Source organism: Setaria italica, chromosome III (genome assembly GCF_000263155.2).
Source record: "Setaria italica strain Yugu1 chromosome III, Setaria_italica_v2.0, whole genome shotgun sequence".
NCBI classification, from domain to species: domain Eukaryota; kingdom Viridiplantae; phylum Streptophyta; class Magnoliopsida; order Poales; family Poaceae; genus Setaria; species Setaria italica.
Window position 1 is genome coordinate 42,734,759 of NC_028452.1, and position 18,355 is coordinate 42,753,113.

The following is an 18,355-nucleotide window of genomic DNA, read 5'->3' on the forward strand; positions in this document are numbered from 1 at the left end:
TGACATTAAATTTAATGACATATCAGAAAAATTGCTGACTTGGCAAGGTAATTAAAGGTTCCTTTGGGAACCTAAATTCCTCGGATAGGCTTCCCACGCGGGTTTCGACCTCAGGCCAAATCTTCCCGTCGTTTGCCAGCCAACGACCACAGGTCCATCGCTCCCCATCCGTTGTTTTTTCCTGGGCCAGCGCTCCCCACCTCTCGGGTCCGGACGCTGCAACCCCGTCCGCTCCACCATGCTGCGACTCGCGTGCGAGGGAAGCAACGCGACGGAGCCAGCAGGCAGCACCGCCTCCCCGTCCGCTCCACCACGTCGCCTATCCGACCAAGCGTCGTCGCTTCTCCGCGTCCTCGTCCTCGTCCCCATCCAGGCGCTGTTGCCCCTCGTCGCCTCCCCGTGGCCTCCCCGTCCTCTCCGTCGCCTCCCCGTCGTCGGCTCGTTACCACTACTCCGTGACTGCCCCACCTTGCCTCGTCCCAAGATCTGGTGAGCCCTTCCTCTCTCCTATTTGTCCTCCCCAGATCGAGCTCTTGCTACTTGGATCTCCTCCCCCCTTCGATAGTTCGATCCAGTAGGATTGTAGTCTATTTCCTAGATCTTCTCGCCGCAGGAACTTGTCGAAACCCGTGGGATTCGATGGATTTATGAATCTTTTTGTAATATTTCAATCATCTCTGAAAATTTCAGTCAACAATGTTACTAGGTCAGTATATAATGTGCTGCAGTATGTTATTTTTCAAACTTGTCTAGTATAGTGTAGTTTGTTCTTTCTCACATTTATGTCAATTCTTAGTTCTTTTGAACAATATGCTATGTGTACCTGAAAATTGGAGTTTGCTGCATCTGTGCATCTAAAAAAATAAAGAGAAATGTGAATGTGTGATTGAGTAGCATGCCATGAGGAAAGCTGAGAATCTGTAAGCCCTGTGTGTGCTTGGCGTAGTGTAAACAAATTTAGTTGCTTGTAGTTAACTACAAGTGTTCTTATCTGGTTTTGCAGTCAGACACAATATACTTCTGTTGTTTCTGCTGGCCACTGCTATTTTACTTCGTGAAAAGTTTGTTTGAAGAATGAATTGTAATCTGTCGTATGTTGTTATATGCCGTTACAAAGTCGGAGCTTTGAGTTTCCTTTAGTAATATCTAGCTCATCAGGAACTATTGTGCATGCATGTGTTGGAACTGAAGTTGAAGTGACTATAGTCAAACTGATCATGAGTTTCTTCATTGTCTTCTTAATCCTGAATCTAATATTCTGCATGTAGTTTGGCACTTTGTATATACTCTTCTGTTCATTCATGGTCTGTGGGTAAGCCACTAAGCCAGTCATAGCCTTGTCTATGAAATGGTTGCAAGCATATCTTTCCCGTACCAAATTTGTCCTCCTTTGCTTGTTTATTATTTCTTGCCTAGCATATTTGATACTGATTATATTTTTTCACTGCTCCTTTGTTAACCCATGGGCTACTATGTCATCAGTATATAAAACATGATTGGTCACTGTGATTCCAGTTTATATCATATATTCTTGTAAATATTCCAGTTTGCATAACCTGTGAGCTTTTTCTTTCTTTTTATACCATATGCATTTGAGTGGCATAGTTTACTTGCCTTACCATATACATACATATAGATAATGGAATCTTGGGAGGATGAAGTTAGGAGATTCATGCTAGAGGAGGAAGAAGAGGATGACGAGTTGTTCCTGTTATGATCCCTGTGCTTCAGCAGTGTCTATATGAGGAGAAAAAGCTGGAGCACACCTCAACTCTGCCTGGTGCTAAAAAGGTCAAACAAATCTTGGAAGGCCACGAGAATTGGTGCAAAGTGGAGTTCAGGATGGAGCCTGAGATATTTAGAATTATAGCAAATTATCTTAGAGTGGAGAACTTGTTACGTGACACCCGTGGTGTTAGAGTTGAGGAGCAGTTGGGAATGTTTATGTTCATGCTCTCTGACAATGCAAGCACCGATAGGCTAAAAAACTAATTCCAACACAGTGGTGAGATAATTCATAGGAAAATAATAGAGCTCTTCGATATAATTCAAGCACTGACTCATAGATTCTTGAAGCTTCCAAATATGAACCATACACATGTGAAGATTGCATCAGACCCTCACTTTATGCCTTTCTTCTAGAACTACATTGGGGCCATTGATGGCACTTATGTCCCTATCACCATTGCACAAGAAAGAGCCGCCTCCTACAAAAATAGGAAAGGAACCTTGTCACAGAACGTGATGTGTGCATGTGACTTTGATTTAAATTTCACTTTCATCTCATGTGGTTGGGAAGGATATGTATATGATGCAGGGGTCCAACGATCTGCACGTGCGAACGGTTTTCATGTGCTTGTGGGGAAATTCTACCTTGTAGATGGTGGATACACAAATACATCCTCATTCATTACTCCACACCGACGAGTTAGGTATCATCTTAGTGAGTCTAGGAGACATGAAAATCAATATGCAAATTACAAAGAATTGTTCAACCATCAGCATGCACAGCTACACAATCATATTGAAAGGGCCTTTGGCGTGCTAAAAAAACGGTTTCCAATCTTGAAAGTTGGAACATTTCATCCAATTGAGAATCAAATTAAAATTTCAGCGGCAGCTGCAGTATTTCACAATCTCATTAGAAGGCTAAATGGGGATGAAGGGTGGCTGGATCACCAATCAAATAATATCAACCTATCTGATTATGTTGAGTTGCCAGAGGGGGATAACAACTACCCAAATGAACTGCAATCAAATGAAGGAAACACTCTACGAGACCAAATTGCCCTTTAGATGTGGGCTGCCTGTAATAATTAGGTGAAGCATAAATGTAAGCACTAGTATGCATGGATTGTTTGTTCCTGTATTATTTTTTTTTTGCTTCATTGCTTGTTTTTGTATTGTTTTCATGATAGACTTTATCTAATCTTGTTTATTTCTTGCAGCTATGTCAACGGAAAGGGCTACATGGAGCTACACGTATGAGAAGGGACTTGTGGATATTCTGAAAGAGCTTGTCAATATCCTAATGTTTAAGGGACAGAATGGGTGGACGGCAGAAGGTTGGAGGAATATTACAAACAAATTCAATGATATGTTTCCAACGGCACATTTCACAAAGTAGTAAGTGCAAGAAAAGGAGAAAGAGCTAAAAGGAAACTCTAAGATAATAAAAGAAGCGAGGAAAAGTGGTGTTGGCTGGAACGACACTTTGGGTATGATCATTGCATAACCAAAAGTTTGGGAGAAGTTGATTAAGGTTAGATCTCTTAAACAGAGTAGAATCTTGAGAGGCACATTTTAGTTCTAAACTTGTAATCATATATTTTTGTTGTACTTCAATAGGATAACCACAAAGTTGCTAAGTTCCGCAAGAAGTCATGTCCTTTATATAACAGCTTGGAATTATTGTATGAAGATAATGCTTTCATCTTGCTCATTGCCTCTGGATGATGCATTTTATTACTGCCTCTGGATGATGCATGCTCATTGCCTCTATTCTTGTTTTAATCTTCTTAGACAATTTCCAATGTGTTGGTGGAGTTTAGCATTTGTGTACATAAATACATCTCATGACGTGCTGTGGTGTGGATGGTGCTTTAGAGAATCACTTCATTTTATTCTTACTTATTCATCTAGCATTGTTGTGTCACTTTATATGCATCTGTACTTCTATGTGTAATAATCAGAAGTGGCATTGTATTCTTTTGAGGTGTTAATAACTTAATATTGGAAATTGCCTACTGATGCTAACCTGGTGAAGTTCCTCGCTATTGTTCTTGTGTTGTCCTAACACTAGGCATGTACACATTTACTTAAGCTTTTACCTATAGATTAATTGACTTTAACTTTTATATTTCACAAGTCAGTCAGTCTCCTTTCTATTTAAGCTATCAACTTATTGCTCTTTTCTAGGAGCCTTTTATGATTTATTGAATTTAAATACTTATGCTCTTTGGTAATTTTTGGAACTTGTCAGTAACTACTTGTATCAAAGTGAGGTTACCTGTTTTGTTTGGAGTTTCTTTAATTCTGAGTTGAATAGAGTTTGCTCATTGGTCTAGGATGAGAGTGTCTGCAACAACTAAGATTTGCATCAAAGCAAATTGAAGAAAAAAGCCAACTGAAATAAGCATGTATTTGTTGTTTAGTAGATGGTGAGTCAATGATGCAGCATTGCACAATTCTGATAATACTGTGTGTCTGGTTTGATGTACACCTTGTTAGGTAGTGGATAGTTTGAACTCTCATTATTGTAGATGCTAAGATGTTGATATTGTTACCTTGATTTTTTGTTTAATAGGAAGTGTGGCCACAGGGAATTTAAATTTTATATCAATTGAACCTCCACCACAAAGAACTGAGTTGGGAGCTGAACCCACTCCCCAAAGAAGTGAGCTGTAAGCGGAACTCACTCCCCAAAGAAGTGAGCTGCAAACTGAACCCACTCCCCAAAGAAGTATCTCAGAGCAAAGCAATCATAGCATGGCTTCTATTGATAGAAATCCACTCAGTTTTGGTCTTGGTGGTGTAGAAAGTACAGAAGTTCAGTCTGCTCCAGTTAGTCATAATTCAGAGGATCAAGATGTTACCAGTGGAAAGAAACACAAACAAAGTCAGATGGTAGCAAAACTTGGGAATTAGATTGACTTTAGAAAGGATCAGATTGAAAAAACTTTAGAAAAGTTAGAATAGAAGAAGAGACATGAAAGACTACTCAATCGAGAAATGTATTGACATTGTGGATGCCATGGAAGGGCTATCGGATGAAAAAAAAAGCTGATGCACATGAAGTTTTTCAAAGTGAAATGAACAGAAAAATATTGGTGGGCACCAAAAACCCAAGTGTCCGGCTGATTTGGTTGAAGGAAAAGATTGCTCGGATATGTTCCTTTTCTCAGTTTTGTACCCTTGCTCAAGTGTCGGTTGAATCCTCTATTTGCATATATAAAACATAAAATTTTGTCCCCTACCTGTGTCACTGATTTTATATTTTTTTTATGCTGCAGCTTTCTAACTCCAGTGTTTATTTGCCAAAATTTGTGAGTGTTAAAGAGAACCAAGAGGCACAAAGAGAATGGTTGGGGGAAGGTCCTTGACTTCGTTTACTAAAAAAACTTGTATTGCATCAATGGTGAAGTTAAAGAGCGAAGTTTAGTGACAAATTATATGCTTAAAACACGCCAAGAAACCTGTAACTTTTTCTCTCTTGCATCATATAATACGATGTACCTTGCTATGGCCTGATAACCTGTGTTATGTGTCGCTTTTGAGAGCGTCCGACTGATATATGTGAAACTTGTGGAGCGTGTTTCCGGTGTGCTAGACTGTTTGGCCTGTTGGTTGTAGCTATCTTGCCGGTTGATGTTCGTCTGTTCTGTCTTGGAGCTGGTCCGTGCTAGTGGCAGCACCGGGACAACTTCCAAACAGTAACGGGGGAGAGGGGGTCAGAAAAATCCTCTGGTGGAAAGGATTTGAAAATAAAAAAAATCTCCGTAGGGACATTTCTTCCCTAGCCTAATCAGTCGTGTGCTTCCAAAGGAGCCCTAAGAGGGGGAGTTTTATCAGATGAGAGAGGAGTTTCATCCCCATGACACTCAGCTGGCATAGTTACCTAGTTTTCAGCCTTGGTAACTGTGCAATGAAACTGTGCACTGAGACTGGCCTGATTAACCGCATGATTAGGGCTTAATTGATGGTCGGCCGAGGCGGGGATCTGGTAAGCTAGCAGCTGCTTGGAGCGGTCAGCCCCGTCAACCTCCAGTCGCGCTACTTTTTCCACCGTGGTCGGTGCGGCGGTCGCCGTCGCCGTGTGTACGGCCCGGAGAACACAGTGCGTGTGTGCTTGAATTGCTGGGTAGTAGGCGGATCATAGAGTTCAACAAGCTAGCTACTCTATCCGTCGCAAATTACTATTTGTTTTGGCTTTTCTAGGTATATAACTTTTGCTATGCAAATATTTAGATACGTAGCAAATGCTATGCACCTAGAAAAATCAAAATGAATAGTGATTTGAGATGGAGGGAGTATCTAGGTAGTCTAGCACATAGGCTTTATGTAAAAGCTTGGCCTCGTTCGGCAGCTGATGTTTGCCACATTTAATAGCTAACCCTATCAAAATATTTGTCGTTGTTAATTTTTTTCTACAATTCAAAAATTTATTGTATACAAAAAGATAAATTATGCTCAGAACGACTGTAATGTAAGTCACAAACAACATAAATAATACTTGTATAATTTTTTTAAATAAAACGAGTGGTCAAACGTCTGACAAAAATGAACAGCGACAAATATAAATATTTTGGTACAAACGTAGTACATTGTTGTCCGACGAAGCCGATGGCACTCGAGTTGTTGGGTAGCACATAGTCTGCGAGCCGTAACCTTTTTAGTTTAGCCGATTCGTGTCGACTCGTGTGCGGCCGGCCGGATTGAACCAACTGTACTGTCGCCAAAGAAGATGCTGCCGCTGCTCAAAGCTAAAGGCTCTTGGTTTTTATTTGTTTTGTTCCGAGCTAGGAACTAAACATTTTCTTTTTACGCACTTGTTTGTTTATGCAGACGGTCACGTTCCCGGTCCACAGAGCTGACTGCTGCGCGGCCGCAGCACAACGCCGCTCCTGCTCCACCACCAGACCACCTTCACTTCCTTCAGTGTCACAGACTCAGAATCATCTACATCGTGTGGAATATATGATCAGGATTTGCGAGTTTTTCAAAGGAAGCCCTTGTCAGTACTCGCCGAAGAAGACATGATCAACGACGGGGTGGCAGAGCTCATTGTCTTGATAGCTGCAACTTCAATTTTTTTTCCTTTTTGAGAAGAACTGAAAACAGATGATAGCTGCAACTGAAAACTGTCTGTACTTACGGCAAAAAAGAAAGTTGGGGAGGGGGTTGAAGCCTTGAAGGAGTGATCCTTGTAAATAATATGGAAGTCAGTAGAGGCAGCACACCATTTTGGTTGTACACTTTTAGTGGGCCAGGCCCATAACCAATCCACTGTGGGCCAGCCTGGTTTTCTTTCCATCGCTTCCATGCTCCTCTATTTAATTGTAGGGTTTCTCAAAAAAAAATTTAATTGTAGGGAAAATATCGCCAATTCATTATTTTGACACCCATGAAACTGCAGCTGCAGCTTCTAGTTGACCACCCACAGTGCCACAGAGTGTTTGAAGTTACTCCACATGGACTACTCCCCATTGCTAAAAATAAGCTAGAGGTGAAGCCATGCTCCATCCTACTACAAGGATCAAGGACGACCAGCCAACGAAAAACAAAATGCTCCTCTTGCATGCATCCTCCCGTTATTCTCACAACGCCTCACAATTCCATTCACTCAATAATTAAGCCGAAAAAAAGAACTAAAAATACTTAGCTATAGCTAGGAAATTAGTCAATAGATCAGGTCGTCTTCTCCCTTTATTTATCTGTTCATAGTCTCTCTTGTTGCATGGCGAGCCATTATTCAGCCATGGGGCACGATTGCTATTCACCGCCTGCTGTTCGTCGGGCCACCATGGCTGTTCTTGCGCCGCTGCTGCTAGCATCGCTCGTCTCGGTGGCTACTTCGTCGCCGCCGCCGTCGAAGGACGTGCAGCAGGCCAGCTTCGCCGTCAACACCCCCGTGAAAAAGCCGAGTCACGGCGGCGGCCAGCAGGCCAGCTTCGTCATCGGCGGCGATGACGGGGCCAGCAGCAAGGTTCCGCCGGGTTCCGGCGCCGCCGGCAGCTTCGGCGAGTTCATCGCCGAGAACGTGCAGAGCTACAACGTGAACAAGCAGATCTACGCGGCGAAGGTGAAGAACGGCACCGGCGGAAAGGCGGTGGACGCGGAGTTGTCGGCGGCGGAGGCCGGGGCGGTCCGGTACGTGGTGAGCGCCGACGGCAAGGGAAAGTTCCGGACCATCAACGACGCCATCAAGGCCGTGCCGGAGAATAACAAGAAGCGGGTCATCCTCGATATCAGGCCGGGCACCTACAAGTAGTAATTTGATACGCTGTAGCTTGTTGTTGATTGATCCCTGTCGTCGTCAGCAATGGCGACGAAATTTTACGATGCAATTTGGGGCGGTCGACTTTGCAATGCAGGGAGAAGGTGCTTGTCCCCTACACGAAGCACTTCATCACGTTCCTGGGCGACCCGAAGCAACCGCCGGTGATCATGTGGGACGACACGGCGGCGACCCGCGGCAAGGACGGCTTGCCCGTCGGCACCGTGGGCAGCGCCACCGTGGCCGTGGAGTCCGACTACTTCCTCGCCTCCGGCATCGTCTTCCGTAACCACGCGCCGATGGCGGCGCCGGGTGCCAAGGGCGGTCAGGCGGTGGCGCTCCGCGTGTTCGGCACCAAGGCGGCCTTCTACAACTGCACGATCGACGGCGGGCAGGACACCCTCTACGACCACAAGGGCCTCCACTACTTCAAGGGCTGCCTCATCAAGGGCAGCGTCGACTTCATCTTCGGCTTCGGCCGGTCCCTCTACGAGGACTGCTCCATCGTCTCCGTCACCAAGCAGGTCGCCGTGCTGACGGCGCAGCAGCGGACGAGGAGCATCGCCGACGCCATCGAGAGCGGCTTCTCCTTCCTCCGGTGCCGCGTCTCCGGCGACGGGCAGATCTACCTCGGCCGCGCGTGGGGGGACTCGTCCCGGGTGGTGTACGCGTACACCGACATGGGGAAGGAGGTGGTGCCCGTGGGGTGGGACGGGTGGAACATCCAGACGCCGGAGCGGAGCGGGATCTACTACGGCGAGTACCGGTGCAGCGGGCCGGGGGCGCTCGCGCACAAGCGCATCGGGTGGTCGCTCATCCTCAACGACGACCAGGCCAAGCCATTCACGGGGACGCACTTCGTCTACGGCGATTCGTGGATCCTGCCGCCGCCAAAGCTGGCGGGCAAGTGAAGCGTCGATGGGCCACCGGGCCATCCATCATCCGGCCCACTGGGCTGAGACCCTTTTTTGACGGGTTCGGCTCGCTCGACACGACGCATTGTCTAATATGTTTTGGTATATAGCTAACCACAGTTTTGTAAGTTGTAACTCAACACATTGTGCATTTATAAACGACACTGTGCGCACTTATTAACTGGTCCATCCTAATAACCTCTTAAAATATCTAAAAAGATATTAAAAATTACTAAATTGGTGGGACCACGTACTAAAATAGTCCTTAAATTGTTTTTTTCAAATCAGACAAAAATCATAGATAAAAGTATCAACACGTATTCGTGGGTACTTTTTAAACCAAACTTTTTTTTAAGTCTCGAATGCCTTTTGATTATGTGTACTGGCTACAACACGAGTGAAGATGTCTTTGAATTTTTTTTAGTAAAATGCACAAGAAGTCCATTAAGTTGTAAGGATATGTCACTTAGGTCTATGAATTTTGAAAGTGCATTTTTGACCCATAAACTTGTTAAGTCATTCACCGCAAGTTCATACCTCACCAAATGGGCATGTAGCGTTGACATGGCACGGTGACTAGGCATCTTCTCTCTCATCCCTCTCATCTTCCTCTCCCTCTCCCTCTCCCTCTCCCTCTCCTTCTACAGCGGTGGCGGTACGGAGCTCTTCATCTGCTTCACCTCCCGCTTCTCCGTCGCCGGCACTCCGTCCTCCCTCCAACACCATCATCTCCTCAGCCGGCACAATGACGGCTCCCTTGCTAACCTCACCATGACAGAACCACACAACCAGCTGCCCCAGCCGACGCACGCTGGCACCTCTTCTTGCCATGTGCGTCGGTAGAGAGCGCCATCCACTCGTTGCCCCCACCCGATTAAGACGGTGAGCGGTCGCCGCAGGAGCCGAATGTCTTGAGCGACGACGACGATAGATGTGGTGGAGGTATGGAGGGGCGGGAGATGAATAAGATGCACTAGATGCTCATATGGAGGGATATGGACATGTGGCGAACGATTTAACAAGTTTATGGATTTTAAAATGCACTTTCAAAGTTCATTGACCTAAGTGACACATCCTTAAAAGTTGATGGAGCTTCGATCTAGAAGAGTACATGTGATTATTGCTCTCTGTAACCATGCTTTTGCTCTCTAGAGCTTTGGAATTACTCACGGGCGCTGCTAGCACTGCCTCTCTGCAAAGGCGCTTTGGATGTGGCCTAGGATAGGCTCGAGTTGATTCGATCGATTTCTTCTCACGTCGAAAGGAAAAATGGATTTCTCCTGCACCCCACTTGTGTGTATATATGGTCAAGGAGTCCTACCTTGTTTGGGGTTCGTCAGCAGAAATCCTAACAGCAAAAGCATCATCTAGTTGACCAGGAGCCCAAGATCTTGGTCCAAGCTGAATCAACGAAGGCATGGATCGATATAGCTCCAGAACAGAAACCGAAACGACGGCGACAAGTGGTGTTCAGGGAAGAGGGGAGCAGGGACAGGTTGCTTTCGCGCAGAGCAACGCTGGCCGGTGCGGGACGAGTACGGGTGCAGATGGAATCTATTAAAGACCCCCGATGGGAGCACAACCACCATCACCCATGGCGATCGATGACGACGATGCCGATCTATCCGACACCGAATCCAACCCGCCACTTGAATGCGCGTCCCATCCCCGCGTTCAGTGCTCTCCCTCTTCCTCCTCTCGACCACGCACAGCAGCTACGGAGCCTGCTCCTCCATGGCTCCTGTTTCACCTCGCATTTGCCGCTCGGTCGGCTCCCGTTGAGTTAAAACCTAATTAACCTAGCCGGTCGCTCCATTCAAAGCTACGGGCAGTACACGTACGAGTGCTAGCTCGACGCAGTAATGCAATGGTAGTTGGCCGGGCATCGATCTCCATAGCGCCGTAGACATCAGGAACACACAGCAGAGGAAGAACAGGGCCTGAATGCCTGACGAGAAACAGCACCGTACACATACACGGGTTCCATGGATCGATGTGGTAGTATAGTACTCCCTCCGTTCCAAATTATAGGTCGTTTTGGCTTTTATAGATACATAGATATTATTATGCATCTAGACATAGGGTATATCTAAGTACATAACAAAGTTTATGAATCTAATAAAGTCAAAACGACCTATAATTTGGGACGGAGGGAGTACTTTTCAAGTTTTATAACAGCAGGGAATTAATTAAAAACAACACGCGTGGATTATTGAGAACGAAATTGAACAGATGGTGGTGGTCGGAGTATCGAGCTCTCTCTCGTGTCTCGTGCCTCGATTCCTCCTCGTGTTCTTGATGGGCGGAAACAGATGTATCTTCTCCTCATCCTCTTCCTCAGACGTGGTGGTAGCTGTGTGTGTGAAACTGCGAATGGTGGACGGACGGTAGCAGTAAATGGCCATGGTGGGCGGCCGCCACGGCGGACGGACGGATAGGGTTCAGTTCTTGGCGGCCACCGCCTCGGCGTGCTTGTGCGGCACCTCCGTGCTCATCTCCTTGAGCTTCTCCTCCACCTTGTCAACGGCGGCGGCGGTGGAGTCCTCGTCCTTGTCTTCCTTCTTCTCTTCCCCGCCGGCGGCGGCGGCGGGGGCCTCTTTCTTGGGCTCCTCTTTCTTCCCCTCCTCGGCTCCCTCTTTCTTGTCCGCCACCACCTCCTTCGCCGCAGCGCCGTTGCCGTTTCCGTTGGCGACGACCTCACCGGCCCTGGCAGCAGCAGCGGCGGCGGCGACCGGCGGCGGCCCGTCGGCCTCGAACGCCTCGACGGGGAAGGTCCTGGACAATCCCCCGATAGCCTTGCAGTGGAGCTTGCCCTGGGGCGGGTCATCCACACAGATCTCGTGGAGCGTGACCCAGATGAGCATCTCCTTGGCCTTGACGCCGGTGATCTTCTTGAGGCGGCCCTTCTCCGCCACCGCCGACACCTCGGCGCCGTAGGAGACGTGGCGCCCGGCCTTGGCGAAGTAGTGGTCCACCTTGCGGCGCTGCTTGAGCCACACGAACCCCGTCTCCTCCACGTACCCGCACTCGACGATGTCCTTGAGCGGGAGGAGGCCGCTGGGAAGGCCCGTCTCCTCGAGGAGGAGCCGGGTCTTCTCCTGACCCGCCGCGTCGCCCACGTAGATCTCCGCCTTGGCGCGCACGTCCTCCGGGATCGTCAGCGTCATCCTCGCCGGCTGCGGCGGCGGTCGACCGGTGGTGGCGAGGAGGACGAAGAGGGAGATGCCGGTGGTGGAAGGGAGGGGTTAGTTGGAGGCAAGGATGGCGTGTTTGGAGAAGGGAGCATGAGGCGCGTGGTTTATATAGGAGGAGATCGAGCTGAGCAGGGGTGGGAGGAGTGTCCCAGCTCACTCGCATACAAAAGCTCTTAGTTTGGAGTTTGTTATCGAAAAAGAAAAGTTTGGTTCGGAGATAACAAGAGAGGGGTGAGTGTCGGGGGATGCGGTTGGGAGTTGCCAATGCAATATCTTCCCTTTTTTTGCCCTCGGAGAATGAATTTAATTTGATTTTGATATGGTATAATTGAGGCCGTGTTTAGTTGGGGAATTTGGGAGGTGCCAAATTACTGTTACAGCACTGTAGCACACTGTAGCGTTTCGTTTGTATTTGTGAATTATTGTCCAAATATTGACTAATTAGGCTCAAAAGATTCGTCTCGCAAAGTACAACAAAACTGTGCAATTAGTTTTTAATTTCATCTACATTTAGTACTCCATGCATGTACCGCAAGTTTGATGTGATGGGGAATCTTCTTTTTGCATAGTGTCAAAGTTGGGAGTTGGGAGTAACTAAACATGGCCTGAGATGTGCCAGGGCCTAGGATGCTACGGTGTGTGCCGTCTTTTCACATCCGTATTATAACGACGTTCACCCGAATGTTTGTAGCCACCGTGACAATGTCGTCTACGACGGCCGGCGGGGGTGCTCTTGCGGTCGCGGATCCCGCGACGGCCGCCCGGCGGCCGCCGATCTAGGATCCGACCGCCGCACGTGCGCCGGCCGCGGGCCACCCGCCTTGCCATTAATGGGGCGGGGTTAGTTGGGAGCGGAGGAGGGAGGACGTGGCTGGTGGTGGGGGCAATCAAGTGAGGGCCAGTGGAGGAGCTTCAATTCCGCAGCTGCCCCAGCTAATTGCAGGTTCGCAGTGGAGCGGACAGTGGGGGGTGGACTCGCATCGCTCTCGGTGGCAGTTAGCTGGAGTGCTTGTTTATCGATCGCACCTGTGCACCGGAGGCATGGCAAGCTGCTGATCGGAAGCAGTTTGACCTGACTGTCGTACGTACATCCATGACACATTAGAAAGATTTGTACAATCTTAAATACGGGTTTAACATCGAGACGCTTCTGACATGAAAATCATGGCGCAGTACGACATAGTCTACATGGAAAGACATGAACTAGTCGAGGATTACGGAAGTACTCCCTCCGTATAGGATTTAGAGGTCGTTTAGGATATAATTGTACTTATCAAGGAGTGATTAATTAGGAGGTATTTTTTCCTATCTGCCCTTATTAAATACGTTTGCGGGTGTATTCCATATGAGAAACTTGTGCAGCTGAGACGGCTAGTGCATGGAGGCGTGAGGCTAGTGAGCTGAGTTTGAAACTTGGCGGATGCATATTTTTTTGCTGTGGTTTGATTTTGCGTGGCACTGTTTGGCTCGTGCATGGTGCTCGGATTTGTTTTTTTCTCGTTTGTGTGCGGCAGAGGCTGCATGTCCCTGTTTCGGATAGGCGTGGCCGCTCGCGTTTGGCTACATGGCGCTCTTTTCTTTTTGCGTTTGGTCGCGGCGGAGGCTGCATGGCCCTGCTTCGTCTAGGATTTGGTTGCATGGCGCTCGCTGATTTCGTTTTGGCGCTCGTTGTTTTCGTTTTGGCATTCGCTTCCTTTGCTATTTAAACAGAACGGTCCCTTCCTCTTTCTACCTCTTCTCTCTTCACTTAACGCTGCAATGGGTGATTTCTTCCCCGGCTTTGATCTGAATGTGCGTTTAGAAGAAGATGACGACGGCAATGTTCCCCTGGATCTCAACGAGCTAATAATGGAGGATGACAACAACAATGGTAAGCAACAACGTCAAATTACTTTCTTAGTTTGTGCCTACTAATGTTTGTTTTTTTACAAGTAGAACATAATGTGGAAGCTCCCTTTGAAGAACCCCACCGAAGAAAAGAAATGTCTGAAGAGCTCCGAAAACAAGTTTATCAAGCTTTGTTGGCTTGAAGCAACAATGGGAAACTAGGCAAGAAAGATACTACAATTGTTGCTGATCAATTTGGCCTTCACATTCGGTCACTTCAGTGTTTATGGAAGCGAGGTAAAATACAACTTGCAAACTCTGTTCCGGTTGTGGTTTCTAGTCTAAAGAAGGGTAAAGTTGGTTGTAAGACAATCTCTGTTGATTTGGAAGCATTGTGCGACATCCCTCTAAAGGAAAGAATGACTATAGAGGATGTGTGTACCAAACTTAACATGAGCAAATGGAAGATTCAAAAGTATTTGAAAAAAGGTTTGCTTAGACGCCACTCTAGTAGCATCAAACCATATCTCACTGAAGCTAACAAGAGGTCTAGATTAAAGTGGTGTGTTGACATGATTAAGAGGGATTTCCTTGCTGATCCAAGGTTTAAGGATTTGTATGACTTTGTATTCATTGATGAAAAATGGTTCTACCTCTCTCAAAAATCTGAAAAATATTATTTGCTACTCGAAGAAGATGATCCTCGTCGGACTTGTAAGAACAAGAATTACATCCCTAGGCTCATGTTCTTGTGTGTTTGTGCTCGGCCAAGGTTTAGGGATGGGAATTGTATTTTTGATGGTAGGATTGGTTGTTTTCCACTTGTTCAATATGAACCGGCTATGAGAGGTAATGAGAGAACTGGCCGTGTACGGGGAGACTTGGTTATGAAACCCATACCTTCGATCACAAGAGACGTGATTAGAGATTTCATGATCAACCAAGTGTTGCCTGCCATTCGAGCCAAATAGCCAGGAGAAGATGTGGGCAAACCAATCTTCAGGATAATGCACCTTCCCATTTGAAATTGGATGACCCGGATTTTTGTGAGGCTGGTAAGCAAGAAGGATTCGATATTCGCCTAATTTGTCAGCCATCCAATTCTCCGGATTTCAACATTCTTGACTTGGGTTTTTTTCGAGCTATTCAAGCAATTCAATACAAGAAGAATGCAAAAATAATAGAAGCTCTAGTTCCAGCAGTGCAAGAGGTAATTTGATCAAATTGTTCACACATGTTTCATTGTTTCTTCAATAAAAAATTTGCTCATTCATTCATTTCTTGCACACTTGTTTTGTAGGCATTCATAGAATATTCGGCACACAAAGCAAACCGAATGTTTCTAACACTACAAAGTGTTTTGATGGAAGCTACGAAGGTGAAAGGATGCAACAAGTTCAAAATTCCTCACATGCAAAAAGAAACATTAGAAAGAGAAGATCGGCTGCCAACTTCTATCCCTTGTGAACCATCTTTGCTAGATGAAGACGAGGCTACTCTTGCTGCATAAAACAATTAGAATGATGCTAGTTAGCTTAATTAGTAGAGACATCCTTGTAATAGTTAATTAGAACTAAAACTAGTTATCTTACCAATGCTTTGGCATCATCCTTTCCCGGCAGTAGCTCCTTGTAATGGTTAATGAAAAGCTCGCAGTCGAACTCATCGAGGCCGTGAAGCATGGCGTCAATTATGTAGTCCGCGTGGATGAGACCGCAGCGAGAGCATGGTCAGAACCGCGAGTACGCACGATTCCATGCTTGGCGGTCCCATGCACGAGATGACAACGAGCACATATAAAAGAGCCCGGCGGCAAGGAATCCGGCACCATCTCCGAGTTCGGCGCGAGCTCCTGCAACTCCGGCGTGATGGAGTCCGGCGCCATCTGCAAGTCCGGCACCACCTCCATCTCCAAGTCCGGCGCGGTGACCTCCTCCTCCTCCTACGACTCCGGCGCGACAACCTCCTGCGGCTCTGGCGTGAAGAGCTCCTGCGACTCCGGCGCGATCTCCTCCGACTCCGACGCGATGAGCTCCGGCTTGAACTCCATGGTTTGGAACGGTGGGAGTGGGAGGCAAGAGCTGATGAGCAGCGAGCGCGAGAGGCCAGCTGTGAGCGCCACAGGCCAGCGGCGAGCAAACGAGTGCGAGCAATGAGCAAATATTAACATGGCGCAGGAGCCCGAGCGCGGCGCTATTAATGCCTGCATGGTGCTTGCATGCCGCTGTTTGGGAGCCCGAGCACGGCGCAATTACCGCGGCGTGGGAGTCGGAGTTAGCGCATAAAGGGGTAGCATCGTCCAAAACTTTACTTCTACGCTAGAACGACTTCCTTTCCTCAACTTTGCTTCTGCACTAGAACAACTTCTAAATCCTATACGGAGGGAGTACTCGTTGTAATAAGAGTAGAACTCCTCTAATCATATCCGACTAGTATTCTTGTAACCAACCAACCTGTAACCCTGCTCCCGACAATATAAGGTGAGGTAGGGACCCCATCCAAAGCAATTCAATCCAACCAACATACATGACGTAAGCTATTATGCAATCTAGCGGTCCGAACCTGTCTAAATCGTGTGTTTGCGTTTAACTTTGAGTTCCTGATCCCGACGAGCCCCACTAACCAAAACACTACCTCGGGCACCCCCCCTCGATAGGTTATCGGGTTTAAACACCGACAGCTGACACGCCAGGTAGAGGGCCTCGCCAAAAATCCACTAGCGAACTCGATGGCACAAGTCATCAGCAAGCCAATCGTCGTGTTCGAAGCAGGCACGACATTCGTCTTCAACTTCTAGGTTTGCATCGCAGACAGCGCTAGAAATTTCCACCACCATATTGCGTCGGCCCCGGAGAAGAAGCAGCAAACCATGAAACTCCAGCGCCAAATTCTGGAGGAGCCTCGTCGAGAGTTTCGACAAGTTTTTCAATTTCTGACCTAGTCAGAGGCTGGGGGGATAAGTTTGAGTTCAACTCGACTTCTTCCACCAGTCGGATTGACTTTCACGAGCCGGCACATAAGCCATCGTGAAGTGGGCTTATAGAAATCCAGCAAGCCCCGGAAGAAATATGAAGTTGACAATGCGAGACCCCGCTCAATGAAGTGGGCAAATATTACCGTCTCATTGGGGTAGGTCTCCAGTGGGCAGGTGTTGTCATAAGCAGATCTTCAGTTGATGAAGTTCTAATCTTAGAGTAAATTGGCGGTTACGAGCATCTTGTTATCCTCCTCCTTTAGAGTTGACCGCTTCCAGACATAGACGGGATTTGGCGACGCAGTCTGATCGGTATTCCCGTACTTGAGTGTCGGCAACTGTGGCTCTTTCTTCTTATCAGATCTTTTCTTCTTCTCGCCCTCGCTCGCTTTGGATGCGGTAGCCTTCCTTCCCATCTTTGATGTCACGAGTATTTTCAGTCACATACGCTCAGGGGCTGCTTGGTGGGGGGATGGCTGTACGGGTGTTCGAAGATCGAACAATGGTGGTGGCGGGCTAATGTGTGGAAGTTGGAAAGGGAAATGGTAAAGGTAAAATGGAAGGGATAACTTCCTCCGTTATTTATCACAGTGGTGCGGTAACAACTGCGCAAATAAAGAGATTTCGATTTAAAGGATCCCCAAATTTTGGGATGCTTGATTGGCAGTTACCTATTTCAGGAAAAGATAAATCTCTTTCTAGAGATGGTCACGTTGACCAGAGGTTGACCCTTCTACGCACCAAACTAGTTGGCTAAAAGCTCGGGGGCTATGTGCCACGTGTTCATCGACAAAATGGTTTTTCCTCCGAATTTTAAGGGAAAGTGATGCAAATTACAGACCCTCAGCTTGATTCTTCGATTCAACCTAAGGTTCGGGGGCTACTCCATTTGGAGTGCGACTTTCATCGCACTTCCATATAAAATTCAAGGTTGAAAGATACAAGACTAAAGTTGAATGAGGCTTAAGCACATTCTAGCCGCATGGCAGTCTTTGAGTACCTTTGAAAATTCAACCAGATGAAGTACTTGAAGAGCACCAAAACTAGTCGGTGAAGTCTACGAAAGTCCTCGGAACTGCTGCATTTGACTAAAAAGTGCTCGGGGGATTGTCATATATACATCTATGAGCCCACCAGAATTTTTGGATAGTCCTAAATATAGGGCTGGACATCGAAACACATCTGATATGGAGATCATTGCGCAGGACGGCGTAGTCTATATGGAAAGATAGGAACTAGTCGAGGATTAGGAAAATACTCATTGTAATAAGAGTAAAACTACTTTAGTCGTATCCGACTAGTATACTTATAACCAATCGACCTTTAACCCTGCCCTGCCCCATCAATATAAGGTGAGGCAAGGACCCCTCCAAAGCAATTCAATCCAACCAATATACAGGACGTGGGGTATTAAACAATCTAGCAGCCTGAACCTATCTAAATTGTGTGT

The 18,355-nt window shown here is 47.0% G+C and overlaps 1 protein-coding gene across 1 annotated transcript; it reads left to right on the forward strand.

Annotated features, from left to right (window-relative positions):
- The first annotated feature begins 7,522 nt into the window (after positions 1-7,522).
- LOC101755937 (probable pectinesterase 53) lies at positions 7,523-8,907 on the forward strand. Its single transcript, XM_004963992.1, has 2 exons — positions 7,523-7,986; positions 8,094-8,907. The coding sequence occupies exons 1-2, from the start codon at positions 7,523-7,525 to the stop codon at positions 8,905-8,907; spliced, it is 1,278 nt and encodes a 425-aa protein (XP_004964049.1).
- Positions 8,908-18,355: the final 9,448 nt, after the last annotated feature.